This window comes from Eptesicus fuscus, chromosome 3 (assembly GCF_027574615.1).
Source record: "Eptesicus fuscus isolate TK198812 chromosome 3, DD_ASM_mEF_20220401, whole genome shotgun sequence".
Lineage (NCBI taxonomy): Eukaryota > Metazoa > Chordata > Mammalia > Chiroptera > Vespertilionidae > Eptesicus > Eptesicus fuscus.
Window position 1 is genome coordinate 49,247,863 of NC_072475.1, and position 20,162 is coordinate 49,268,024.

The following is a 20,162-nucleotide window of genomic DNA, read 5'->3' on the forward strand; positions in this document are numbered from 1 at the left end:
ATGAGCCTGGCTTCTGGCTGAGTGGCGCTCCCCTGTGGGAGCGCACTGACCACCAGGGGCAGCTCCTGCATTGAGGTTCTGCCCCCTGGTGGTCAATGCGTGTCATAGCGACCAGTGGTTCCGCAGTTCAGTCAATTTGCATGTTAGCCTTTTATTATATAGGATAGCACGTACCATTATGTATAGTACATAATACTTGATAATAAACAACTGTTACTGGCTTAATGTATCTACTATACTTCTAGTTGTTTTGGAGTGCACTCTTTTTATCTATTAAAAAAAAGACTTTGCTGTAAAACAGTGTATCTCATTATGCCATCAACAGCTTCCTACATCTCGTGTTTACTCTTTTGATTGCATCATTGTCTCTAAGATTTGATCTCATGTTGTTTTGTACAGTAACATGCTATGCAGGCGTGTAGCCTAGGAGGAATAGGCTATACCGTATAGCCTGGTGTGCAGGTTGTACCATCTAGGTTTGCGTATGTGTACTCTATGATGTTCCCACAGTGATAAAGCCGCCTACCAATGCATTTCTCAGAACTATCATCCTTGTTAAGCAGCACATGACTATATTCCTCAGCTCCTTTAATCATTTATCCACCAGTGGGCTCTTAGGTTATTTCCATGTCTTAGCTGTTGTAAACAATGCTTCAATTAACAAGGGTGCATATACCTTTTCCAGTTAGTGTTTTCATTCCTTCAGATAAATATCCAGAATGAGAATTGAGGGTTAATATAGTAGTTCTATTTTTAATTTTTCAAGGAATATCTAAATTGGTTTTGATAATGGTTGCACTAATTCAATTTACATCCCACCAACTGTTCATAATGGTTACCTTTTCTCCACATTCTCACTAACACTTATTTTTTTATAATAGCTATTCTAACAAGTTTTTTTAATTTGCATTTTCCTGTTAATTAGTGATTTTGAGCATCTTTTCATGTACCTATTGACCATCTGTATGTCTTCTTTGAAAAAAATGTCTATGCAGATCCTCTGTCCATTTTTAATCATATATAGCTACTAGTAGCCTGGTGCATGAAATTCATGCACATTAAAAGGGAATTAATTAGAGGAAATATTTTAATATTGCTATTTGCCCTTTCTCCATAATAGAAGTGTCACAGATGAATGAAAATTAATAAAATGTATATGAAAATCTCCCTCCTGTCAGAGTTTGGGGCATGCCGTGGGACCTAGAGTCAAGTCCCTGCCCACTACCCGCACATGCTTCAAAAACGCAGGAGACCCAGACCTGGCCAGCCCCACCCCTGTCATGCCCATCCGGGCAGTGGTCGCAGCCTGAGGTCCCCTGTCAAGCCCTGCAGGGTGGGGGGCATAGCCTGATATCCCTCGCCCCGGCCAGGCGCCATGCAGCCTCAGTCCCTGCTGTTCGGTCGTGACATTATGGTATCCTGGCTAATTTGTATATTCCTCTATTATATAGCTAGATTGTGTTGTATGAGTTCTTTATATATTTTGGAAATTACCCCTTATTAGCTATGTGATTTGCAAATACTTCCTTCCATGTAGTAGGTTGCCATTGGTTTTGTTAATGATTTCTTTTGCTTTGTGGAAGCTTTTTAGAGTGATTGGTCCCACTTGGTATTTTTTCTTTTGTTGCCTTTGCTTTTGGTGTCAAAACCAAAAAATCATCTCCAAGACCAATGTTAAGGATCTGACTGGCTATGTTTTGCCTAGGAGTTTTATGGTTTTGGGTATTATGCTTAATTATTTAATCCATTTTGAGCTAATATTTGCATATGGTGGAAGATAGTGGTCCAGTTTCATTCTTTTACATGTGGCTGTCTAGTTTTTCTCAACACCCATTTATTGAAGAGACTGTTCTTTCCCTCTTATATATTTTTGGTTCATTTGTTATAAAGGATCATACGTTAAAGGTTTTTTTTTTTTTCTGGGCTTTCTGTTCCATTGATCTATGTATCATTCTCTCTTTAACTGCCAAGAGATTACAGTCTTCTCAAAGTGTTAAGCCAATTAAGACTATTGCATTTGAATACCTTCCAAGTGTCTTTGATAGGTATTAAAACATTTTCTCAGTTAATTCTGTGATGTAGAGTCAGAAGCATAATAGTGGACAAAGTTGAATATATCCCACTATATTGTTTCTTTCAATATGGATGGCAAAATTGAAGGGGCAAGGCATAAGGGTAGTCTTTCCTATTGCCCTCAAGTAGGCCTTGGGCTGCTCAATGTGTCATTTTTCTATAGATAGGAATATGATACAGCAATCTACCTTGTCCACTGACTGCCCAATACGAACTTCCTTATATAATTTTATTTATTTTATCTAAAATATTCCTTTCTAGCTATGACCACACTAATCATAACTCAGGGAGGTTTATATACCACTTAAATATAGTCCACTCTTGGGAGTGTGCTACTGTTTTGTGATTGTCCCAAACCACTCAGAAATCTGGATTAAAACCAGGCCCGCCTGTATAAGAGTCGGTAGCTCTAGAAACGATGGGAAGTTGAAGTGGATTCTCTTCTGGGCAATCATATACTAATTGGCCTGAAGCTAAGAAAACCACGTTTAATAGTCTTATTTTGTGTGGGAAGGGCAGATGAGTGTGTGGCTTTAGGATTTACCGCAAAGCTAGGTTCAAAGCTCTACTAAGAAAGGCTTCACCAGAAAACTTAAACTCTCTTCATCTGCCCAGAATTTAGTTGTAGTTTCTTGTCTTTCTTTTTTTTTCTTCTTTTTTCATTTAAAGCAAGCAAATCAAATGTGGTGAGGCATTTTGTTAAAAACCATCTTAATGTGTGGTTATTTTGATGGACATAGTACACTAAACTGATAGTTCTAATGCTAATTGCGAATAAGAATCAACTGTTAAGGATTTTTTAAAAACAAAATACTAAAGGCAAGATCTTTCCAGGCTACTTAAATTGGAATCCCTGGGATTTGGGTCAAGTTTTTATGTTTCTTTAAAAAGCACCACAAGTGATTCTAGTACACAGCCATGGTTGAGAACCACTGGTATAAAGAAATAGGCAGTTAGGAGTGTATTTTCTTTCTACTGTCAGCAATCCATTTACTGAAGTCACTATTTCAGATAGTTAATCCCATTCACTGAATTCAACATTTTTATTATTTCGGAGTATAACATATTCACATTGTTGAATAGTTGTAATTTAGAAAGGGCACAAAGAGGGAAATATCCACAATTTTGAAATGACCATTAGCATTTACCAATCCATTAAAAGTTACAAAATAAATATATGTGGCATTTAAAATTTCAAAATAAAAAGCCAAAATACCCCCTCGTCCCTGCCTGATTCTTTCTCAGAGGAATAGAACTCTAGAGTCATTGTGATCTGTTTTCTTTATGTTATACCCTCCATAAAATTTCACAACAACAGTACACTGATCAGAGCTATAGGGGAGATAAGAAAAGCAAGTGGGCTTGTTGGCCATCAGAGCAGAAGCCACGGCAGGACCACTGGGTGCTAACAGGTACTCGGTCACATAACTCCCCTGTGATGCTGTTCTGTTCTCTCAGAGGGAAGGTGTGCAAGGCTGAGGCAAATAGAGGGAAGCCTCTCATTTCCTTCAGTCTTGACAGTTTAGCTTCATTAAAACCTCTGAAACCTTCATTAAAGCTCTGTACTTTTCTCTAAATTCTATTTCATTGACTTAACATTTTTTTTTTTTAATTTAAGAGGTTGGTTTTTTAATGAATTCTTATTGATTTCAGAGAGGAATGAGAGAGAGAGAGAAACATCAGTGATGAGAGAGAATCATCAATTGGCTGCCTCCTGCACACCCCCCACCCCACTGGGGATCCAGCCCACAACCCAGACATGTGCCCTTGACTGGAATCAAACCTGGGACCCTTCAGTCCACAGTCCGATGCTCTATCCACTGAGCCAACCGGGCTAGGGTCTTTTTTTTTTTTTTTTTACTTTCTGTTTTGCAAAAGCCTCACAGTTTCTTGCTTGATTTCCTATTCTTGAAAAAACTATGTGAGGGGGGAAGTTTTACGAGGCAATGTTGTGTGGGTAACTTTATGTGGATTGTCTGCATCACCACTTCCATGTTTTAGGGGAAGAATTATTTTCAGTGCACCCTGCACTGAATTTTAGAGTGACAGCAGTATTGTCAGTGTTAGATAGCAAAGAAAGGTAAACTTTAAGGTAAAGGTTGTGTTTTTTTGTTTGTTTGTTTTTACCTTAAATTTTGCAAATTTTTAGAAAACAAACGTGGTTGCCTTACTGTATTGAGTTTTTTCTAGGAATGAAGCCGAGGGGCATGAAAGAATCAGTCTCTACTCCGTCACGAGTTACCCCCAGAAATCAGGAATGGTATGATGCTGAAATTGCCAGAAAACTGCAGGAAGAAGAAATTTTGGTGAGTAAATTTTAATGCAGAAGTTCGGGTGAATAAGGTTTTTTGTGAATTAAGTCATTCTTGAGATTATATAATAGGCATTATAACCCTTTATCAGTTAAGAAGCTAATACCCTTTTTATTATCAGTGGAAAAAATCAAAACAACAGGATTAGAGTGTTTTATGTACTGAGCAAGTGTTAGCAATAGAATTTTATACCCATATCTCTCCATTATTGAGTTCTGATCATCCTACCTTATAATAGAGAAACATGCAAATTGACCGCACCTCCGCTATGCCCATGATTGGGCCTGCGAGAGGCTGGGGGCAGGACTCCGGGTGGCCTATCCGGCCGTTGAGAAGACCAAGATGGCGGCGACCAATACTCTTAGTTCCGGGGGGGCCTGGGCGGCGATCGCCACTGGGGGGGCGTGTCCGGGCCGAGCCTGGCGCTCCCGGGGGTCTGGGGCGGCAATCACCACCCGGGGCGGCATATCCGGGCTGAGCCTGGTGCTCCCGGGGGTCGAGGCGGCGATCGCCACCCTTGGGGGGCGTGTCCGGGCCGAGCCTGGCGCTCCCGGGGGTCCCGGGCGGCGATCGCCACCCTTGGGGGGCGTGTCCAGGCCAAACCTGGTGCGCCCGGGGGTCCCGGGCGGCGATGGCCACCCTGTGGGGGGCTTGGCAGGACTCGCCCCGCCCCTCCCAGGGTCCCTGGGAACATTGCAGGCATGTGGTTGCTGAGACCCAGACCAAGCCTCTGGCCACAGATTCATAGCTTTGCCAAGACCTAGGGCAGGGATCTGCCTTATCTGCAGAGAGACAGAGGTTCTGCAGTGCCCCCAAGATGTGGGTGGGCCCTGCCAGGGATCACAGGGCATGGAAGGACTCCTGGCAGAGGGGCAAGGACCCTCACCCCTGAGGCGGGGGTTGAGGGGTGGAGCCACCTCAGTGAAGGGGTGCTGCACTGCAGGGTACTGGACTGACTGAGGTGATTCAGAGAAGCTCCCAGTGCTAATGGGCCTCGCTCAGGAGGTCTTCACACTTCAGAGGCAGTGACTACTGCTCCTGCCTTCACCCAAAAGCAAGCTCGCTACACCCTGCCCCATAGCAGAGCATGCCTAGGCAGTGAGTGGGAAGCCTTCCACCTGCTTCGGAGAAGGGGGGGCAGTAAAGAATGGGGGGAGAGGAAAGAATGTGGAGCATCCGCAATGAAGAGGTGCTTGAGAAAGAGGCTCGGAAGCCTGACTGGAAGGTTTGTTCTGTTTGCTGGGCCGCTGCCCCTTAGGAAGCGCAAAGAGCATGGCTCTGAGGGCTTCCTGTGTGCTCTGAGGGCTTCCTGAGTCAAGTTCCACAGCCAACTGGAATTGGCCTCAGTTTCCTGGTCTGTAAAATGGATGAAGCGTGTCCCAGTGCCTTCACTGAGCTTTGATGGCCAATTGAGATACTATATAAAGAAAATGAGGGAAGAAGTGAGAAATAAAAGGAAGGATAAAAAAGACAAAAGAAAGATTGAAAGGAACCTGTAAACCCATTGTCACTTAAATAGGGAATATAGTCAATAGTGTTGTAATGATGGTATGATGCCAGGTACGTACTAGAAATATCGGGGAACACTTTGTAAAGTATATGATTGTCTAACCACTATTCTGTAACTAATATAAAACCTGAAACCAATACAAAATAATGTTGAATGTAAAGAAATGAAAATTGGAGTGAAATTTTTATAAATTTCAAAGTTGAAATAAAAGCTGTAAAGGAAGGAAGGGGAGAATAAAAAGTGTTTTTCATTTTGCCACTTCATTAAAAAGACAGTTGTGATTCTGGGTGCTTTATATGGTGCTTTTATACTTTTCTAAGTTATTATCTCATTTTAATTTCCGGGCAACTTAAAGACAAGATAAGTATTCCCTCCACTATTCAAAGAAAGGAAATCTTGGTGTCTGGTCCTAATGATTCAATCGTCAAGCCCTTATTATACAGCAGGGTTAGTAAAATTTTCTGTGCAGGGTCATATCTATACTAATAAAAGCCTTGGGGGTGATCAGGCCAGCAGGGGAGGGTATTTGGGGGCAATCAGGCCCGCAGAGGAGCAGTTAGGGGTCAATCAGGCCAGCAAGGAAGCAGTTAGGGGGCAATCAGGTAGGTAGGTGAGCGGTTAGGAGCCAGCAGTCCCGGATTGTGAGAAGGATGTCCAACTGTGGAACTGGGCCTAATCCTGCAGTTGGACATCCCCCGAGGGGTCCCATATTAGAGAGGGTGCAAGCTGGGCTGAGGGACACCCTCCCCAGTGCACGAATTTCGTGCACCGGGCCTCTAGTTCTCTAATAATCTGCTGCAGAATTTGGTTAAAAATAGACCCTGCTCTAGCTGGCAAATGTATACCAACTCTTACCAACTTGAAAGATGTTAATCACAGCTAGTTTTAAATACCAGTTTGTTTTTATGTAGGATTTTAAAAAATGGACAGCGTAGAATCCAATTACATTTTTTGTTTGTATTTTCTGTACTATAGGCTACCCAGGTGGATCTGAGAGCAGCTCAAGTGGCCCAGGACGAGGTGAGTTCATGGTAGTTAATGACTTTGTTTAGCCAATATTCTTTGGAAAGTAATTTTCTACCTGCATCTCCGTAATCAATGACAGTATGCACTCGATTTGTTTAGGAAATTGCTAGACTTTTAATGGCTGAAGAAAAGAAAGCTTACAAGAAAGCCAAGGAGAAATCATCATTGGAGAAACGAAAACATGACCCCGATTGGAAGGTAGGGTCTGTTTTTGTCTGTTTGTCTGTTTTTTAAATGAGAAGTTAAATTAGAACTATGACGGGGACTCTGCTTTTAGGGTAAGCTCTGCAAATATATTTAGGTAAACAGATTATCTATATCACATGTGCATCTGACTAGTGAAAGTTATTTTACTATAAAAAATCATTCTAAATTCTTGAAAGTAACTATTTAAAAAGCTACTGCTAAGATTGAAAAACTCATTTCATTCATTTTAAGACCAACCAAAGTGCGAGTGCCCTCTGGTCATGAGCAATCTTAGTTTTACTATACTTACTTTACAGGAGAGCATAGCGTTTTCATGTACTTTCAGATGGCCTTTTCTTCCTCTCTGTTCTTTCCCTATCTATATATATAAAAAGCCTAAGCGACCATTGTGATCAGTCGCTATGACACGCACTGACCATTAGGGGGCAGACGATCAATGCAGGAGCTGCCCTCTGGTGGTCAGTGTGCTCCCACAGCAGGAGCGCTGCTCAGCCAGAAGCTGGGCTCACGGCTGGCGAGCGCAGTGGCAGCAGCGGGAGCCTCTCCCGCCTCTGCAGCAGCGCTGCTGAGCGGTGACGGCAGGCACAGTGGGGCCTGGATGAACAGGAGTGGCGCAGCAGCCCCGGCTTGGGCTCCTCCCTGGCCACCTGCTGCTTCATGCACTGCTACATCTCTCAGGTGATGTCAGACTGCCGGTTTTGGCCTTATCCCCGTAGGTCAGGCCTGTAGGGATCGGGCTGAAACAAGTAGTCCGACATCCCCTGAGGGGTAGATTGCGAGAGGGACCCCTTTGGTGCATGAATCCATGCACCTGGCCTCTGCTGTACTAATATTGTGCTTCATCTCTGGTTATGTACCCACTAGAGGCCCGGTGCATGGAATTCATACATTGGGCGTGGGTCCCTCAGCCTGGCCTGCATCCTCTCCAATCCGGGACCCCTTGAGGGGGATATTTAGGCCTAATCCTGCAGTCGGACATCCCTCTCGCAATCCGGGACCACTGGCTCCTAACCGCTTGCCTGCCTGCCTGCCTGATGCCCCCTAACTGCTCCCCTGCCAGTCTGATTGCCCCCTAACTGTCCTCCCCTGCCAGTCTGATTGCCCCCTAACTGCTCTCCCCTGCCAGCCTGATCGCCCCCTAATTGCTCCCCTGCCATCCTGATTGCCCCGTAAGTGCTCCCCTGCTGGCCTGATCACCCCTAACTGCCCTACCCTGCCAGCCCAATTGCCCCTAACTGTCCTTCCCTGCCGGCCCAATTGCCCCCTAACTGCCCTCCCATGCTGGCCCGATCGCCCCCTAACTGCCCTCCCCTGCTGGCCTGTTTGCCCCCTAACTGCTCTCCCCTGCAGGCCTGATTGCCCCTAACTGCCTCTGCCTCGGCCCCTGCCACTGTGGCTTTGTCCGGAAGGACGTCCGGAAGATGTCTGGTCTCATTAGCATATTACCCTTTTATTAGTGTGGATTGTTTCCCTTCCTCTGATGACAGACATCACCAGCAATCATTGCTTATGTCACAGTGCAAGAGCTGCCTAGCATGAGCTTGAGCTGTTACCTTCCCCTTGTTAATTCAGAACTAGGAGGCAAAATAGTCAGTGACCTCAGTTCATCCTATTATAAAGTAATCTAATTGTTGAATATGGTGGTTGCAAATTCAATTTAATGGACTTTACAAATTTGTTACTGTGTGCAAAGTATCCCTTTGGACTTAAAGGGAAAGACAGAGTCATATATTTCCTCACGATAATGTAGAATGTGGACAGGGAGACAGACTGTAGACAGCTAACAAATACAAGGTCATGCTGGCTGATGAAAGCATAATGGAAGAACAAAGGAGGAGGGGGAGAGTTCATTTGGTAAAGTCTTTCTAGGGAGGGAGTTTGTACTAGACAGAAGGATGCAGTGAGGGTGTGTATCCACCTGTTCTCTCTCACAAATTCCTCCCCTGGTTCTCAGGTCCTGTCTGATTCTTGGCCTTGAGGAAAAGAAGATATAGAAAACATGATAATAGTATGGCTTTATTTCCTGTTGCTCAGTTACCCAGTTGTCAATCTAAAAGCAAGTGACAGGATTATTTCCATGTTAATTATTTATATTTATCTCCCTCTTTTACCCTCTTTGGAATTCAGGATTTTTCCTAACCTATTTCATTTTTAGTAGAAAGCTTCCCACATGCTTGTCCTTTAATTAAGCCACAAATAATTGCCCAGGAATTATTCCATTTCTTTGTTAACCTGACTGTGAAGGAGTAGGTATTTTTAAGGATTATAAATCAGGAAAGTAAGAAGCAGGCCACTTTTCTATCAAGTATCAGAACTGTGCTGTCTAGATTTTTTAACTGGCACTGGTACAGTTCTCCTTCTGGGAAAAAATGCCATGAAATGGGCCTTCGTTTTATGGCTTGGGAATCTCATCCCTAAGTCAGGTGTTCAGAAATAAGGGTAAGAGCACAAACCTAGTTTCCATAGAGTGGGAGCCCTCCAGTTCTTGTCAGCTGCTGTGTAGCTATACTGTTAATAATGGGTGGCCAGGCACAGCCATAGGGGAGCATGTTCACCTGAGGTTAGTTAGCCCACTCACCTGACTACATTGATAGCCTCCAACATACCTTTGTGACTATAACTTTTTGTTTTAATCTCTGAGTGATTGTATTTAAAATATTTTACGTTCTTCTATTGAATGTAAGTACTAACCTGAAATCATTAAAGGAGAGTAGTGTGACATAATTTAGATATTATCTAAACCTAATCTTTTTTCTTTCTTTGTTTATGGGATGTGTTCTTCTTTTTCTTTCTTTTTTATAGCCCAAAACAGCTAAATCAGCACACTCAAAGACAAAAGACAGTGAGGAACCTCACCGCTCCAAGAATGACAGGCCTGCACGGTAAGTTGATACCCGCAGCCGTGAGAGAGCACCTGACTTTTCCATGAGTAAGGAGATGTTGTTGCCTGAGGGGCGTGTTTGTTCTTTGGAGAGGAGATCCGGGATCTGAGGTGATATCAAGTCTTGCGGGGGTATTCTCAGACTTTTTTTTCCAGTCTTTTAAATTGAGTTTGAACAAATCAAATCAGAAAGACAGGGAATTTCACCAAAGCTGGGGCATAGAAAGGAAGGATGTGCTTTTTGTTAGGACCAGTTCTTGCCTCTGTCTTCACTGAACTGATGCCCTCAGCTAAGAAGAGACGAGGTTAAACTGTTGCCTAAGTAAAATCTCAGGTTTTAATTTTTTACTGAGGTTCATGATCACATTGGTGGGGCCCTGACATTTACACATGCTTAAATTCATTTTTGTGTTGAGTCTCGGCATCCTAGGCAAATACTCCTTGAGTCATTGCACACTGTTCTAAATCCCACCAGGTCAAATGACTGTGGCTGTGGGATATGTACTTTCTGACTTCTCTCAAGCAGTCTTAGGTCAGAATAATGGACCAGCTGCTGTCTTTCCACCTCAAGTTGTCAGCCTCTAGGTCTCTGGGGAAGCAACCTTTTCTTTTTTCTGTTGCTTTTCAAAAGAAAATATGATTGGAATAGGAGTAGAGAACATGAAATATAAAAAGACAATAACACTAAATGTGAAATTTTGAGAACTTTTAATTATTAGAACCTTGAATTTTGGTGCTGATTTTTAATAATATATTTATTTTTAAAATGTAAGAGTTATTACACTGAAAACATACACTGTTGTTGCCCACAAACTGTTCGGTTAATTTCCTTAAAGTGAATGTATTTAGTGACCTTTAAAAGCCATCTTCTATTTTTAAACTCAAGGCCTTCCGAAGATAAATACCCTTTAGAAAATGTTATCAGGTTTGTAAAGCTCTTAGTGCAACAGTAGTGTAGTTTAATCATGCAAAATAAGTTATTCTTGTAGCTTTTAAGCACATGCCAAACAATGTTTTAAGCAGATTTTAGTACTACATGGTTTAGTTTTATTTACATCCACAAAATATCCAAGTAAAATAACAGCTAACTAATCTGTTCTCAGTAGGTCCTTAGATGTGGTTTGTTATGCTTTTTTAGTCAAGTGAATTAAAATCTTTAGGGTTATTTTGCCATCTTGAAAGTCCAGGGGCTCTTTAGAACAGTAATAACTTTATAGCAGATAATGTAGAACAATCAGGAATGGCCATTAAGGAGGTTTATTAAAGTTGAAAACAAGTTTTTGGACTGTAGTAGACACTTAAAAATATTTGGCATATTGTAAGAATAAATAATCAAATGAACATCTATTAAAAATGGCTCTTATAAATAAGTGAAAAGTTACATAAGACTAGTCAAACTGAAATCTTATTTGACCTGAGAGGAACATTTATCTTTAAATATCATTTACACAAAGATTATATATATATATATATATATATATATATATATATATATATATATATATATATGACAAAACAAAAATGAAGAATTGTATATAACCTGTATGTTCCCAGTTAAAAATTAAAGCCTATTATCTTAGCACTATTATCTTAGCACTACCTGTGCAACTAATATCAGAGTGCATGCTTTCTGGTTAGAATCTGTGGATTCCTCTTTCAAAATTAATTATGGTATTCCTGGCTGGGTTGCTCATTTGGTTCAAGTGTTGTCCTGTACACCAAAAGGTTTCAGGTTTGATGGCCAGTTGAGGCATATAAAGGAGGTAACCAATCGATGTTTCTCTTTCACACTGGTCTCCCTCTCTCCCTGCTTCCTCCCTCCCTTCCTCCCTCCCTCTCTCCCTTCCTCCCTCCCTTCCTCCCTTCCTCCCTCCCTTCCTCTCTCCCTTCCTCTCTCCCTTCCTCCCTCCCTTCCTCCCTCCCTTCCTCTCTCCCTTCCTCCCTCCCTTCCTCCCTCCCTTCCTCTCTCCCTTCCTCCCTCCCTTCCTCCCTCCCTTCCTCTCTCCCTTCCTCCCTCCCTTCCTCCCTCCCTTCCTCTCTCCCTTCCTCTCTCCCTTCCTCCCTCCCTTCCTCCCTTCCTCCCTCCCTTCCTCTCTCCCTTCCTCCCTCCCTTCCTCCCTTCCTCCCTCCCTTCCTCCCTCCCTTCCTCTCTTCCTCTCTTTCCCTTCTTCTCTCTCTAAATCAATAAAAATATGTCCTCAGGAGTGGATTAAAAAAAATTAGTCATAGTAAAGAAGTTTAGCCATTTGTATAGAAAGGAATGGTTTCAAGGATTGAAAAACGTGGATCTGCCTAGGTCAAGATGCTTACTTCAGTGCAGCAATGAGAGTAGCAGAGTCTCAGAACTTGCAGCATTTTTTGGTCAAAAGTCAATTTCTTTGTCTAAGATTTTCTACTCTTTCTAAAGAAATAGGGAACCAGTTGGAAATCTGAATGAATTATACCACTTTGTAATTGGAAAAAGTTTCAACCCAAGTTCCAAATTCTTTTAACTACAAGATTTTATAGTGGTAATACTACTCGGTATTTTATTTTTCTCTGTAGTTTTGAATGAAGACACAGCCACTGATAATACACACCTCTGTGGCAGAGCATAGTGTAGTGGTTAAGAGCACTGATTTTGAAGTCCATGTGAGTTTGAGCCCTGTCTCAGCCACTTCACAGTTGTGTGAACTTGGACAGATCATTTACCTCATCTTACCTAATCTAACTCAAAAATAAGTGTATGACAACTACTATGCAGGCTTAGCTTAAAAGTTAATTGAGATATATTCATATAAAATCCATAGTGGAGTCCTTACTATATATATAAGTTTACATCCCATACTGACTTCTTGTAGATACTGAATATACAGGTGAGGCCTACCATTTGGGGACAGGGTGAGACATTTGAAAACACTTGTCTTTATTTTTATATGATAAGAGCCCATTGTACCTATATATCTGTAACTTTCCAAACTTCAGACTACTTATGCCTTCCAGATTGTATATTTAGTTCACAAAATCCCTACAACATGGTTATATGTTGACAAATCTTAACCTTATGTAGTTCCATGCTTTAATGCAACGTTTGAGTATACTTTTGGGAAACAACGGAAAATAAGAGATTCTATTCTTCATCTTCATAAAGCCAAATGTTTGCAGAAATCTGTGTTACATGATTAAAATAAGAAAAAGTTTAGAGCAGTACAAATTTTCCAATGTTTTTTCCAATGTTTTCTTTTGACTTGAAAAGTTGCCAATATATGACTGCCTTTTCCTTCTCTAAGCTCTACTTTGCCACCTAGTGGATTAAAGAATTTTGCAGTAAATTTTGTGTGTTAAATAATGTCCCCTCTCTTCCCCTCTCCCTGGTCCTTCCTTATCTTTCGTTATTACTTTCTTCATTTCTATTCTTTTCTGTCTTCCTCTTTTTCTTTGTAAAACCTACCAAAACAAAATAAATTTTTCATTGGGGACAGTGGTCACATCACATTAATCTTTGTTTCTCTCGTCCTTAGCACAATGCCTCACACATATTGGGTATTCAAAAATACGCATTTTTATTGAACTATATGCATAAAAGCAAAGGAACAATAAGATAAAATAATTTATCCAAGATCATGCAACTGGACAGGAACTAAAGTGAGAATTCTCAAACATTCTGACTTTGCGTTTGTACCAAAAATGTTTTTACCATGTGATCCAATGAGCAGTAGAATTGTAGTCACCAGTGCTTAGAATATCTCTAAATACAGACCTTCCTCCAGGCCGCCACCACCTGCCATGACAGATGCTGAGGATTTGGATTACACTTATTCCACACGTCATTTCTCAAAATCAGAGTCCTCTCATAAAGGTAAGAAAAATATATATGGTCAAGTGTAGGATCTTTTTTAAGTAATCCTTGTGGTATACTGGAAAAATCAAATGCTGGGTTATAGATCACTAAAGTGGAAAAATTAGTTATCCTTCCTCTCTGCAGAGCATTATAATATTCTTCATTTATTAAAAATAATTTTTAAAAATACAGAAACAAAACACCTTAAATTGAATCAAGGTTTTCTTATGTATTTTCATTCTCCTGCAGAGAGATTTAATTGCTTTCATCAGATTCTCAAAGGGTAATTGTGGCCACCATTTAGATTTCCTGGGATTTGTCTCTTTTAGCTTTTATTCCCATCGGCCCAAAACTCTAGTTATTGGAGTTAAAAGTACATACATGTATACATATAGCACATAAAACACTTATGCAAAAGAAAAATGGGACAAAGAAAATGAGGAAAGAATATGAGATTTAAGTTGGACCAGATCTTTAAAATGAAAGGAATGGTTGAAAGGGTTGAATGTAGTTCTTTAAAGCATATGCATTCACTAAAGTGTATTTTTAAGATAGTCATAAAACGAGATAAATAAGTACTTTCTTACATTAATTTCCTCATCTAAAAATGGAGGTGATTTTAATAGTATTTGTGTTGTCAGAGTCATATAAGTAAAATATGGAAAGCAGATTGCAGTTGACTTGCAAGATATTTTTTTAAAAATATATTTTATTGATTTTTTTTACAGAGAGGCAGGGAGAGGGATAGAGAGTTAGAAACATCGATGAGATAGAAACATCGATCAGCTGCCTCCTGCACACACACACACACACACACACACACACACACACACACACCCGCGCACTGGGGCTGTGCCTGAAACCAAGGTACTTGCCCTTGACCAGAATTGAACCTGGGACCCTTCAGTCCACAAGCCGACGCTCTATCCACTGAGCCAAACCGGTTTCGGCGACTTGCTAGATATTGATGTTTATTATTTCTTATGATTTCTTCAGAGATTTATTAGGTAATGTTTTTATTATCCTTTTCCAAATCTAACTTTCCCAAACATCTTTAACTTTTTTTTTATTTTGCAGTCATTACAAAATATCAATGTATAGGTGCCACTCTAAACTAATTACATCAGAATTTCAAGGGGAGGGAGGTTGCTAGTCATTGGTATTTTTTAAAGCTCTTTTGCCCCCAACCCCTCCATTCTGATAATCATCTAATGTTGAAAATAAGACAAAAAACATTATTTAAAAGATGGGATTAGTTGGACTTTATCAAAACAACGTATAAATTACAATCCCATTCTTTGGTGGCCTTTTTACTATACTTGGTTTAATGGGAAGTAGCTCATGATTTCTTTTTTCCTTAAACTATAAACCTGCATTACTTTTTAAGGGGTGTCTTTCTGTTCTTGACATATATTTAGTACATAATATTAAAACAATACATTGATTCTTTCTTAAAAAATAATATTTTTATTGATTTCAAAGAGGAAGGGAGAGGGAGAGACAGAAACATCAATGATGAGAGAAAAACATTGACCAGCTGCCTCTTGCATTTGCCCCACACTGGGGATTAAGACTGCAACCTGACCACAAATAGAACTGTGACCTCCGGGTTCATAGGTTGACTGTCAACCACTGAGCCACATGGGCCGGGCTACCACATTGATTCCTTATGTAAATATTTTATAATCAAGAACAAAGAAAATGTGATTCACTTGAAATGCATAGAAATAAAGATAAATAATTTTGCCCAAGCAGGGAGAAAAACTGAGTTTCAAGATTTATAATTTTTTACTTTTTAAAGTATTTTTAATTATAGTTAACATACAATGCTATATTAGTATCAGGTGTACTACATAGTGATTAGACATTTATTGAACTTACTAAGTGATCACCTCAATAAGTATAGTTCCCATCTGACACTATGAAGAGTTATTAAAATATTATTGACTATATTTCCTATACTGTACTTTAATCCTTGTGGCTATTTTTTATAACTGCCCATTTGTACATCTTAATCCTTTTACCTTTTTCACCCAATCTCCCAACCCGCCTCCCATCTTGCAATCATCAGTTTGTTCTCTGGATCTCTGAGTTTGTTTCTACTTCACTTTGTTTTTTAGATTCCACATAAAGTGAAATCATATAGTATTTGTTTTTCTCTGCCAGATTTATTTCACTTAGCACAACACCCTCTAGGTCCACTCATGTTGTCCCAAATGGCGAGATTTCTTATTGAATTGTATATATGTACTACAGCTTTTCAATCTACTTGTCTATAGATGTACACTTCGTTTGCTTTCATATCTTGACTATTGTAAATAATGCTGCAGTGAATATAAGGTTATATATATCTTTTCGAATTGATGGTTTGATTTCTTTGGATAAATACCCCAAAATGTAATTGCTCGATCTGTGGTAGTTAACTTTTTGAGGAATCTCCATGTCATTTTCCATAGTGGCTGCACCAATCTGCATTCCCAACAACAGTGCATGAGGGTTCTCTTTTCTTCCCCTCTTCGCCAACACTTGTTTGATAATTTATTGATGATAGCCATTCTAACAAGTGTATGTGATGGTATCTTATTGTGGTTTTAAATTGCATTTCTCTTATGATTAGTGATATTGAGCATCTTTTCAGATATCTATTTGCCATCTATATGACCTCTTTGGAGAAGTGTCCAGGTCCTCTGCCCATTTTTAAATTGGATTAGTTGTTTTCATGGTTTTAAGTTGTTTGACTTTCATATTATATATTTTGAATGTTAACCCCTTATGAAATGCATCATTGGCAAAGATCTTCTCTTCATTCAGTAGGTTGTCTTTTTCTTTTTGTTGATGGTTACCTTCATTGTGCAAAACCTTTTTACTATGATGTAGTCCCATTTGTTTATTTTTTTCTTTTGTTTCCTTTGCTAAAGGACACATATCCAAAAGAAATATTGCTAAGAATGGTATCAAAGAATTTACTGCCTATGTTTTCTTTTAGGAGTTTTATGGTCTCCAGTCTTACATTTAAGTCGTCAATCCATTTTGAAGTTATTCTTGTATATGGTATAAGAAAGTGATGTCGTTTCATTCTTTTTCATTTATCTGTCCAGTTCTCCCAACACCATTTATTGAAGAGATTGTCTTTACTCCAATATATATTCTTGCCAATATTGTTATAGAGGAATTGACCACATAGCCATGGATTTATTTCTGGGGTCTCTATTCTGTCACATTGATCCATAAGTCTGTTTTTATGCAGTACCATAATGTTTTGATTACTATAGCCCTGTAACATGTTTGATATCTGGTAGTATGCTACCTCTAACTTTGTCCTTTTTCTCTAATAAGAGTTTGCTGCAGCTATTTGGGATATTTTGTGGTTCCATATAAATATTAGGATTCTTTAATCTAGTTCTGTGAAAAATGCCATTGGTATTTTGATAGGGATTGCATTGAATCTGTAAATTACTTATTTTATTTTTATTTTTTCCACAAAGCTATGTTTATTGATTGCACAATGGTAAAATCACTGAGCAATGAATCAAATACTAAGAATTACATTATAACATTATTAAATTATCTGTAAACACTACTTATTTAAACTACTGTGGTTTTTCATAAGATATTGTTACAGATCAAATATATTCACACTTTTTTTTTCATTTCCCCCCCTTGACCTCTCCCCGCCTGCCCCCACCCCTTGCTTATTTTCAAAGATTTTTTTTCTTAATGTTGTTTCTTCTTTTTTTTCTCTCTTCCCCAGGTTTCCATTATAAGCAGTAAAAACCTAGGAATCTGCCTTGAAAACGGACTCACTGTAGCAAATATTACTGGATGATGCAGAATGCACTCCACATTTATTTTTTCCTCCTATGTTTGTACTCCTGGGATTTATCCTCAAGTGTTTTTCTGACCATAAATAATTTTAATGCATTTAAAATATTTTGGTTATTTCTGATCACTTGGGCAGTACAAGAAACTCTAGCTTCTGAATATTGACCACCTTTACACTGCATATACTTTCATGGATATAGTATCTAAGAGATCTATAAAATGCCATTTTTTCTTAGGTATGCAATATTGGTATCTAGGGATACGCTTTATTTGGCAATTAGAATTTAGTGAAGATAATGATCAAGGTAAATAAAACAATGTTTGGATGAAATGCAGAATAGAAGAGTGTAAGAAACAGTTGTTTTGGGGTTCATTAGTATATGATATATTGAAAAAGCCTTTTGCTTTGTGTACTCTTTAGGAAAAGGAAAAAAAATATCACAACCATAAAGTATTTTCAAAAGACCATACCTGGTACAATTGAAATGTGTTACTCTGACTATCAGGACTATAGAAGTTTTGCAGATTCTTATATACACCCTCCAGGGAAAATTGACCTAGATGTCCTCCTCTAACACTTTCTTGCTATTGCTTCATCAATAGGTCAAGAATTCTGAAGCCTCCGGGCATTGCCCATTGATTAGTATTAATTGGAAAAAATTAATTTTATAATATCCTAACTCAGGTCTGTGTAAAGTCAACTAAAAATGAAAACTTTCTATCCCTTCTCTTATTTTTACATTATTTTATATAGCCAAGGCAAGTGGAATTGGGAAGAGGTGTTTATAAATGATGATTTCATCATTCTCTCTGGCCATAGATAGAAGTTTTCCTCTTGCTTAAAACACATAGCAATATTTGTTGACAACTTCAAAAATATTTTATGTATTTCTCAATAAATAAATTTTAAATATCAAGTCAAAATTAATAAAGTACTTCTTTATGCATATATTTAGTTCTACACATCATTAATGATATATGGTCATTTGATCCTTTATATAAGACCTTTAAACTCCTCTTTAAGAAATAGTCTTTGTTTAACTTCAAACCTTATGGAAATGCTTATTTTCCTATACTAGATAGTTAACACAAATGTCAATCACACACCATATATATATATATATATATATATATATATATATATATAATATCCTTTCAACTTGACTGCCTAAAATTTTTCACTGTATGAATCTGACGTTTTTTGCATTATAGTACAGTTTTTGTTTAGGAAAGAAATGTGTAGGTGACTAGAAAAAAAGTTCATAATCCATTCTTTTCCCATTGGGAAATGCCTTCAGTTTGCCTTATCTTTCCAGATAGACTTTAATGTCAGGCAATATTCAGGAAGCGATTAAGAGTAGTTTTGAGAGTGGATGTGGGTGTTTCATTTTGAGAAGGGTCTTTAGTTTCAGAAAGTGTTTGGATTGTAGGAATTTGGGCAAAATGTATCTAAGAGTTAACTTTGAGGAGAATGATAAAGAAACAAAACCCTAAGGGAGGTAGTTCAGAAAAACTGGGAAAGGCAAAATAACAGGACTTTGAATGGCCATGATGAAATGCATGAATAAAAAGCCTTCATTTAGCCAATGGCAAACAAAATGGGGTCCTGGCCTTAAGTCCAGTTGCAGAGAGGGTGGTTTCAATATCCAAAGCTTAGGCCTTGTTGACTTACATGTTTTTTTTGTCTGCCCTGTGATTTTGCTTCATGTTTTTAAAAGTTTTTATGGTAGCTTTAAAGAAAAAAAAAAAACAGTGTTTTTTTATTTGATAATTAAGCAAATGAGCAATATCATTTGCCATATTTTTATTTTATAAATGTTTATTTTTATATCATGCAACGATCAGTTTTACTTTTTAAATTCTGCATTCCTCTCACTTCTCATGTACTTTATTCAATTGTATTTATTATTATGAAATGCTAACTGGCTATATTTCCTTCAAAACTGTCAGGCCACTTAACACTTAACCAGAATGTTAGTATTTCAACTGTTTCAGTGAGTGACCAAAGGTGGTATTTCCTTTGTGACACCCAATTCAACATCTGTATTGAAAATTTGATTTTTTTAAGGTTTTTAAATGATTAGTATTTTAGAATAATTTAACTTAATTTTTTTTGTAAAGCAAATACTCTTTAAAGCATATCAGAGTAATTCCTTCCCTGTGAATAAGGAGACAGAAATCAAACTCAACCAGCTAAATCCTCTTATTCTCATTCAAATAATGTAATTAGCTTTGAGACTATAAAAGCAACTAACAATGGTATTTTTAAGGAACTGCCAAACATTCTTCACTGTGTTCTCTGCTTTTCACTTTGTGGTTTCTATATAAATGTGGAAGCATTTATTTTTTCCTGTTCCTACTGCTGGAACACACACAATTTTAATTTTTAGGCCCACAATGTATTATGCTTTAATGTTGTGATGTAAACAAATGCTTCTGGCCTTGGAAAATCTTTCTCTTTCTATACCTCTGTTCTCTGGAGGCCAGGCTCTGTTAGCACCAGCATTGCTG

The 20,162-nt window shown here is 38.8% G+C and overlaps 1 protein-coding gene across 2 annotated transcripts in view; it reads left to right on the top strand.

Moving 5' to 3' along the window:
- The window catches only part of CCDC50 (coiled-coil domain containing 50), a 73,405-nt gene extending 55,646 nt beyond the window's left edge, over positions 1 to 17,759 (top strand). For both annotated transcript variants that reach the window (XM_028160702.2, XM_028160705.2), the window contains 6 exons: positions 4,264 to 4,379; positions 6,871 to 6,915; positions 7,021 to 7,119; positions 9,931 to 10,010; positions 13,759 to 13,847; positions 17,581 to 17,759. In XM_028160702.2, coding sequence (XP_028016503.2) covers positions 4,264 to 4,379; positions 6,871 to 6,915; positions 7,021 to 7,119; positions 9,931 to 10,010; positions 13,759 to 13,847; positions 17,581 to 17,600 — 449 coding nt within the window. In that variant the 3' untranslated portion in view covers positions 17,601 to 17,759. The remainder of the gene's footprint in view (positions 1 to 4,263; positions 4,380 to 6,870; positions 6,916 to 7,020; positions 7,120 to 9,930; positions 10,011 to 13,758; positions 13,848 to 17,580) is intronic.
- Positions 17,760 to 20,162: the final 2,403 nt, after the last annotated feature.